This window comes from Orbicella faveolata, unplaced genomic scaffold, assembly GCF_042242905.1.
Source record: "Orbicella faveolata isolate gen_17 unplaced genomic scaffold, um_ofav_v1 contig_2, whole genome shotgun sequence".
NCBI lineage: Eukaryota > Metazoa > Cnidaria > Anthozoa > Scleractinia > Merulinidae > Orbicella > Orbicella faveolata.
This window is the reverse complement of record NW_028301547.1, coordinates 5,404,278-5,413,455: the sequence shown is the minus strand read 5'-3', so window position 1 is coordinate 5,413,455 and position 9,178 is coordinate 5,404,278. Positions and strand designations below refer to the sequence as shown.

The following is a 9,178-nucleotide window of genomic DNA, read 5'->3' as shown; positions in this document are numbered from 1 at the left end:
CTCCGTGGTTTTGTCATAATCAGCACGAGATTTTTAAAGGTGATGAAGTTTACTAATTTTCGTTACTTCTGTGCACATGTCGTTCATATTTCGGAATTTACATGTACAAAATGCAAATTACTTTAGTTGTATTCGTCAAGTCCTATTCTCTGTACTTGCCGGGCGTGTTAGCGACTTATTTGTCCGGACTTTATGCCATATCGAGCATTTAGTTGTTCCTGTTTTCGTTATAATTTTGTCGTATGTTATGCGTGTAGCGCCGACCGATTGCTTTGGTACGACAGTTTGGTTTAATGCGGCCAATTTTTCGTCGCGTGTTGCTTTATTGGCTGACCTCAATTTTATTTTGACCTTTTCGCTAGGCTTACTGGACAGTTCTAGAACTTGAAAATCAGTTTATGGAGCTCGAAAGGACCTTCGAGTCCAGTTCTGTTGCGGTAGCTCATCTGTCCCTCCACAATAGGAACACTTCCGCTATCCATTTGGCGGATCTGGGACGGGTTTTCTAAACAATACCCGATACTCTGTCTGTGACGGGGTCCCTGGATCGCCCTGGTTGGTGGCTTCCCTTTTTCTTTACCTGTTTGTTTTGGTGGTTTATTACTACTTTTTACTCCTCTTACCCTGTTCATTTCAGTCGTCTCCTAAACCGTTTTACCTTCAGTTAAAGGTGCTCGAGAATCCGCTGAGGAGCCCCCAGCTGGGCCGGTCCACTCCCGTCGATCCAGATGGTAGCGTCCGGAAAAAAATCATTTTCGCCCATATCTTACTGTCTTCGCGTGTGCCATAGAGATGCAGCATAATAAACAGTTATTGGTTGAGGTTTTTGTGATATCCGGAATAACCAAGGTCGAGGTAAGTATTATCAGCCAAAGCCGAAGGCTGAGGCTGATAACACTAACCGAGACCACGATTATTTCGAATATCACAAAATCCGAATCTAATAATTGTTTTATTATACATTGTTTTAAGAAAATAACGACAAACACATTATCGCACCGAACACAGTTTGTTTTCGACAAGCCACGTTCTTACTTCTTGTCCGTGAACTTGACATTGCTCCTGGAAATCATGCATTCCGCGCGCAACCTACATATTATTCACTAATCTCAGTGCTAGCAGATTAGTGAATAATCTGCAGGTTGCGCTGTTTCCCAGAGTTAACTGTAGGCTTTTAGCCAATGAGAAGACATATGGTGACTACAATGTATAATGACAATGAAAATTTTACTACTAGTATACACAGATTGACTGCTATCAGTGTTCCTTTTAGTTCTTAAAGGGCTGCCTTTAACAGGAATAGGAAATATCTCGACTAAGATAGATAAAATCGGAAAATGGAAGACCTCTTCGAAATAATTAAATCCCATGGAGCACACAGTCTTGTTTAGCAGGATGTGGGTAAATAAAGGAATAAAAAGAATGGAAAATTAAACTTTGTCTCGTATTCGAAAAAAAAATTGGCCAACTTGTAAAAACATATTCCAACTTCGTTTTGTGTCTGTTTGGTTTCGTGGAAGGTACGAAATTTAGAAATTCGAGTGAATTTTCGGAATGCTTTAAAAATGTTTGGGCAAATTTAAGAGTTGCCTCCCTTGTCAGTATTATATAAATATTGTTTACCGTTTAGACCTTTGGAATCTGATGAGAACTGTTATGGTAGTAGTGGTATGGGCTAGTCCAGTACAGATTTGACAGGTATTGTGATGCAAATGAAAAGGTATTGTTATGGAAAGGAGTTCTATTGTTTTCTCGAGTTTGACGTATCCATGGTAACCAGAAGCCCCACCCCCTTTGACGTCATTAATCTCGTTTCCCTGATGACCGAGTAAAAAGTCTGGTTTTTAACATAAACAAAGAAATCACGCAATTTTAAAGTTAACCATTAACTTTAATATCAAACTTTTCCCTAAAATTACAGGACGGAGCCGTGTGCAACTCCCCAGTGGATTGCGCTCCTTATGAATGAAACTATTTACAAAATTGTTTACAAATGGCACAACAGTTCAATCATGTCCACGTCCTCGTTTGTTATTCTTTCATAGCCATAGGGATATGTTTTGAAGGTGTAGGGATCTATTACCCGTTTTTCGTACACAAGCTGGTACTTTTTCGTCTGAGAGACTGTGGTCAGTGAGTACTCTTTGGAGTTTCGGACGATGTGATAAGGCTTGTAAATATCAGTTTGTCGCGTTTTCTCGAGAGGGCGTTGAATTTCGTCTAAAATATTTTGCCGCAATACTTGATAATTTAACTGCTTGCTACCTTCACTGTTTAAAGAGATTCCCCTCACTTTGCCTTCTTCTTTTTCTTTCTTCGTAAGGTAGCCATAATTTTTCGGTCCCGCGGATGCAAATTCAGTGATGAAGTCGTCTTCTCCCAACTCGTCCTTGAAATCACCGAAAAAGTCGTCAAGGGGAGGATTGTTTTCATGAGGTAAACTGGAAAAAATAACGCTGTCGGTGTCTGTGTACTGCACTCGTTCTTGTAGCATGTCCAGAACTGCATACAAACGATGTCGAGCCCAACATGTCGTGAAACAAGCGATGAAAATGTTGAGGTTTGGTGAGACAGGTTCGTCATTCGATTTCAGATTTTCCCGTGGTAATCATGGCTAGCGGTATTGCTCGTGGGCGCGTACGCACGACGGCGACGACGACGAGGGAGTCGCGCAACATGGCGGCCATACTCCAAATAATAGGTTGACAGAGACATGCAACCTTGGTTTACCGTGTATTTCTTTGATATTGGACATCCATGTTATGATCAATTGACACCTGTCAAAACAAGGTATCCGCTGACCAGTATCGCGTGACCATATCGCGGACTCAAGTTTACAGCTCATCGCGGTCGCGTGTTGTTTTCAAGTTGACCGCTGACAAAGTGCTGGTTTTCGATTGGATCGCGGGCTCATCTCAGGTTAACTTGTTGAAAACAGGGCGGGATTGTTCGGAAGCTGGTTAACGCTAACCCAGGATTAACAGTTAACCGAATTATAACTTTTTCGTCTATACAAATGTTTTTTACTGCTTTGTCCTGTGTATATAGTCATTGTTAAAACTCCAAACAGAAGGCCAAACAATATACAGAAAACCTCACCGCAAAGTTACAAAACTCAAATCAAAATTCTACCTTTTCCTGGGTTATTTGGCTCTGAACAACCCGGCCCAGGAGCTACGCTTTAGGCTGGCCTAAATCTATATATTAGTGAATTTCAACGATGTCTTCAGACAATACACTCACGTAGCAAATGTCATTTGCATCACTTTCATGGAATGCACTGAACCTCATAGGATCCCCGAACTCTTTGATTTGAGTTTTGTTGGTACGCTGGCCAAACTTCCCCCACATGGAATTCAACATCATTTTTGCCGGGATTCTTTTCAATGTTGTTGCGGTTGAGTTCGCTGCCCTCTTTCGCTTTGTAGGATCTCAGATGTTCTTGCTGTTTGACGGGATCATTGCCTACATGAGCTGGTCAGCCGCTTGCCTCCTCCTTAATCTTTAACCATGTATTCACATAGTCTTTAAAGAGACCTTTCCTCGTTTCAGAAAAATGCCACACTTCGTGAATGTAAGTTATTTTGTAGCCCTTCTCAACGGCTTTGTTCAGTTCGGGGGTACACCATGTACCTGTAATTTGTCTTTCACTGTCGCTGTGACTGCAAACCCAGGACCGTTGTAGCATTGGTTTTTCCATCTCTTCTTGTACACAGGCTCTACATAGCGGGAATGTCAGTTTGCCATTTCAACGCAGCGGAAGTACTAGATGAAACAGTTTTTCTGAAGGTAAGATTGTGACTTTGGCAATCCCGAAGTAATTTTGGATGTCTGTGTCTTCCGGCTGAAATATAATTTCAGGGTGGCCGACAGGATACTCAGCATTCTTATTGATGAACGGATAGAGAGATGTAAAATCATAGTAATGAATCTTCTCTCCTGAGGCGATGTCAGCCAGATGATAGAGTTTGACAGCGTTTGTTCGTCCGCCGCAGAAGACATCACGGGGATTTAGTGGCTCCAAAAAATCGAGGCTGGATACAAATTTAAAGTTCCTGACGTCCTGCCTTTCTTCTTTCATTTTCCGCCAATCACACACCCACATTTCGATGACGTTGTAACCTTTGTCACGCAAGAATTGAAGTTTTTCCTGGGTGCAGAGATACACGTCGGCAGTGCAGCGGTGCTCTAATCTAAGGTGTGTTTCGGATCTGTTGGGATAGCATTTACGACAGCCATGCCAAAAGCAACCTTGAAATTCGTAGACGGTGTTCGTAGTTGCATCGTAGCCGTCCACGGTGTAGCTACTGTTGGGGATACGGTATTCCCCATCATTTCCAACATGTTGAATTCTCCCACTGATCTGACTTTGTTGCCTCAGTAGATATTCCATGGCAACTTTCGACAGATTTGTTTTTAGTCGCCAACCGTGGAGAGGCTCGGAAGCAATTGTGTTGACTTCCATTCGGTTTTGTCGCAGGTCTCGATTGCATGCCGAAGCTATAGTAATATGACTGAAGGGGTCAAACTTTGTCTCTTTTTCAAAAAGCCGTCTGAAAGTAAGGCATCCCTCCTTCAGTAATTTCACGTCCGACTCGCAATATTCCAGCAATTCTTTCTGGAAATCGAACACTACATTCTCAGCTCTTTCTTTATCATGCCATTTCGTTGACAGACATTGATTCAGGCATGTAAAATTCTTTCTCGGGAATTGGTCCCACGTAGTCTTGATTTTCAGGCGTGTTAAGCAGGTGAGGAAAATAGCCCTTCTTTAACTCTGTCAATCCGAATGTCTTCGGAAATACAGAAAGCGGCATTTGAAAAAATGACAGAGAGTCAATAAAGTTAATATTGTCAAAGGTTAATTGGAGAAGTTTAGCTCCATTTCTGATTTGATTGAGGACCCTGTGTTGGCGATGATATTCCTCCACGACGAAATAGGAGTCGTAGCCAGAAAAGTTATGGGTCAAAACAGTTACATTGCGCGTGTCTTCTTCAGTTAACGTATCCAGCCATTCCAGGAAATCGCGGATGCAATCTTCACCTTTGAAGTGGAGTGGACAATTATCATCCTCAGTTTCCGCTATTAAAAGATTAGGGATGTGTTTGCCAGTGTCTTGCATCGCCTCAATATCGAAGAAAACGAGAATGGGAGACTTTTCATCATCATCATCATCATTACCATTATCCTCTGCTTCGGCTTCGGTTCGTCGCCTGCGTTTTTCCTTTCTCTTTCTCTTCTTCTTTTTTTCTTTTTTCTCTTCGGTTTGCTCTTCCGGCGTTTTAGGTATCTGAATAAAGCATTGGTGGCTTGCGGCTTCTATGTATTCGTGGCAAGAGGGACAGTCTATGTAACCGCATTCATGTTCTTGTTGCTTCTTTAGACCCACCAACAACTTTTTACAGCTACGACATTTGCGGCGTTGACTGCAAACACTGATGTTTTTGGAGTCAGCGGTTTTTCCCTTGTAGGATTTCGTCAGATGATTTTGAAAACAAACATCATCATAAAACATCCGCTTACAGGATCCGCATGGTGTAGCTGGTGGTTGAATACGACACCTGGCCTCTGTAAAGTCTCCACATCCCGTTTGTAAGCAGGAAGAACAATGATCAGGGTTGTTTTCACAGGCGTGTTGACCTTCGTTATTGTAGGATTTGAGACACCTAGCGCAGAAATAACTGTTACCAAAGAACCCAGGTAATGTAGTGATCACATTGCAGTGTTCATTATCATACAACAGTACCAACTGTTTTTCCTGAGGCTTTCCAAAAGAAGTCACGCTATAACCTCGGGTAGCGTCCACAAGTAAGAGCTGATAATTGTTCAAGGACGGCGTCAATACAAATCTAGTGAGTTCCTCGTAACCGCATTTTCCCATTTCTACCTTAGCTTCTATATGCAGCTTGATTGCTTCATCTCTCTGGATAGAGATATCTCTTCTGAAGCTGTTCCATTTAGGGTGATCATCCACTCTAGCTTTAGCTGTCACAATGGCGCGGACGCAGCATAGTTCATCTTTGTTATCGATACTGATGACAGAACCTTTCAAACGTTTGAAAGTTTCTGGATTAGAATGTCCAGGTTTCAATTTTCGTTTCAGACCGCTACCGCGAGGAGATGTACGATCGTGTGTAAAAGATAATTGAAACGAATCATTCATTTCAAAGTTCCCGTTTGAGTTTAACACCTGTGACATTTGCTGCAGCAGACTGTCGACACGATCACGGCCATTTAACCATTCCCCCGCCGGTAACCCTCGATAAGCATAGCCGTTGACTAAGCGATTGCTGGCTAAACTGAAGTAGACACGATCAGCGGCTGGTATCCTGTCTCGGAGAATCAAATTTTGGATTGTTCTATGTAATCCATCAGCAATTGCTGCTGCCAAGTTTTGTTGAGGTATAAATTGTCCCACCTGACGAATGTTGGAGGTGTAGTGACGCTCTCTTACGCCCATTTTTTTGCTGTGACTATCCACGTACGGGTTGAGTACAAATTCGAAGCGTCCAGGTTCTGTGGTAGCAAGACTTCGCCCCATTTGTTCTTGATTAGTGAGTTGACGTTCTGTAGCCTCGGTGACATTTGACAAAATCGTATCATCGATAGAGTCGTCAAGAATCTAAGGGAAAAAATAAAACAAAATAAATAACCCGGTTCATCACACATAAAGTACACAAAATGTATTTTTGTCACAACATATTTAATTTACCTGTTGGAAATAACTGTTTTTTGTTCCATTCTCAATAGCAATAATGGCCTCCAACAATTCTTCATCGCTTATATCCTCAAATTGGCTTGACATGGGGCGAAAATCTTATCCAGAGAAACAAAAGTTTAGTCAACAGTCCACCATCTGCAAATGATTTCTATCTAGCGAGTCCCAACTTTATTGGTGTCGTTAACTAATCATATTACAGGAAATGGCAGCACATTTCCAACATCCAATCATATTGCACAAAAATGACATCATATTTTCAACCACCAATCAAGTAACATATGACGTTATTGATCTATCATAATTCCATTCGCACACGCAGACCACCCGAAAAGTTTACTTAGTTTGTTAATTTAATTTTTCCTGTAAATGAATAACAATTACACAACTCGCATGAAAACAAATGCCTTCATTAGTCTTTTAGTGCCGGTTCAATTCGCCTTAATAGATAGTAGCCTATTCAGTTAAGATAACAGAGTCTAATCATTCAACGTTTAAGATAATAGTCTATTGTCACATTCTTGCGTTAAGTTTTCAATCCGTATGCAAATTTCGTTATCCCGCGGCGAATGGGACAAATTATTTGCATCGCGCGCTTAACTTAAATTTAGGGGTAACGGTTCCATTGTAACTTTAAGGTTTATAAAATACGATCTAGCGAACGCTATAGCTTTGCTTATCCTAAATCCGTCCAGTGTTACTTCTGTTATACTGGTAGAATGTTTCCAAGTCCGTCAGCGAGCTATTCAAAATCAAAAGAACTTCATTTCAAAAACTGTAATCGTCTTCAACTTCCAGGTCTGATATAATGGATTACAGCGAGCTATTCAAAATCGAAAGAACTTCTTTTCAAAACCCGTAACCGCCTTCAAATTCCAGGTCTGATATGAAGGATTACAGCGAGCTATTCAAAATCAAAAGAACTTCATTTCAAAACCCGTAACCGTCTTCAATTCCAGGTCTGATATAAAGGATTACAGCGAGCTATTCAAAATCAAAAGAACTTGTTTTCAAAACCCGTAACCGCCTTCAAATTCCAGGCCTGATATAAAGGATTACAGCGAGCTATTCAAAATCAAAAGAACTTCTTTTCAAAACCCGGAACCGCCTTCAAACTCCAGGTCTGATATAAAGGATCACAGGGAGCTATTCAAAATCAATAGAACTTCTTTTCAAAAACCGTAACCGTCTTCAAATTCCAGGCCTGATATAAAGGATTACAGCGAGCTATTCATAATCAAAAGATTTTTTTTTTTCATAAACCAACACCGCCCACAACTTCCAGGTCTGATTGAATCACGTATTGATATAAAAAACACAAAGGTTCATTGTCGTTTCCATTCATTATCAGTGGCCTATTCAAAATCAGAAGAGTTTCTATTGAATGCTCATACCCTCCTTGAAATTCCAGGTTGTGATTAAAACATGTAGTGGTATTGCAAATCACAAAGGGTTATCCTTTCCATTCAATTTCAGTAACCTAATTCAAAATCAAAATAATTTCTTTTCAAAACCCTTAGCCGTCTTCAAATTCCAGGTCTGATTAAATCATGTAAGTTAAACTATGAAGTTATCTTTTCCATTCAATTTCAACGACCTATTTCAAAATAACGGTACGGATTTATATTCGCCCGACATATACTCCCATTTCAAGTTATATTTATTACCTCTTGAGAATCGTTGTTTTAGTCCGCGTTCTCAATAGAACGGACAGCCGCCAAGAGTGGTTCATCAATCAAATTCATTGTTGGTTTTGAGGACGCTGTCAAACTGAATTTTATGACGCTGCAGGTTTGATAATCGATAATCGATTTTGTGAATAATAAATGCGCGTCTCCACGTGCTCGAGCACAAAATTAAAAGAACTTGGGAAAGCACTTTGGGTTATTGACTTTTATTAATGTGGTGGCTCCTAAAAGAGCCGTTTGGTTTTTACTTACATAAAGTATGTAGGATTTTAAAAGGCCGCCATACCTTGCTTTCTCTGCTTCAAAAAGACGTGATACGTGCGGGAGAATGGATACGCCGTAATGATGCGGAATAGACCATTTTACAGTTGTCTGCTCAGTGCCCTGGCCTTTGATTGGCAGCGAGGCTAGAGTTGACCTTGTTTTGATACAGACCTCACTGCTTTTGTTGTGTAAAACAAGTTGTTCTGATGCTAGCGAGGTACATTTACATGACAAAAGCAGTGAGGTCTGTATCAAAACAAGGTCAACTCTAGCCTCGCTGCCATACAAAGGCCAGGGCACTGAGCAGACAACTGTAAAATGGTCTATTTGTCGCCGCACGATCCCTTCTATGAGAAGTACACGCAAATCTCGTCCGTGGGATAACCCCACGGACAGACTCCGATCACTTTCTTCATTTTGAAGACGTACATGTAGTAGTGCCCATGACCCGTCTTGTAACCTTCCTCGATGATTTCATAATCGTCACTATCGACGAAAGTTTTCCGC

General features: G+C 41.1%; 1 protein-coding gene across 1 annotated transcript; it reads right to left on the bottom strand.

Moving 5' to 3' along the window:
* Positions 1-3,821: 3,821 nt before the first annotated feature.
* LOC149111678 (uncharacterized) lies at positions 3,822-6,604 on the bottom strand. Its single transcript, XM_089289750.1, has one exon. The coding sequence runs from the start codon at positions 6,540-6,542 to the stop codon at positions 4,656-4,658; it is 1,887 nt and encodes a 628-aa protein (XP_089145876.1). The 5' UTR covers positions 6,543-6,604; the 3' UTR covers positions 3,822-4,655.
* Positions 6,605-9,178: the final 2,574 nt, after the last annotated feature.

Bases quoted from the DNA above. Each gene is read 5' to 3' on its own strand.
- LOC149111678 (XM_089289750.1), bottom strand. From the start codon at position 6,542: ATGGGGCGAAGTCTTGCTACCACAGAACCTGGACGCTTCGAATTTGTA.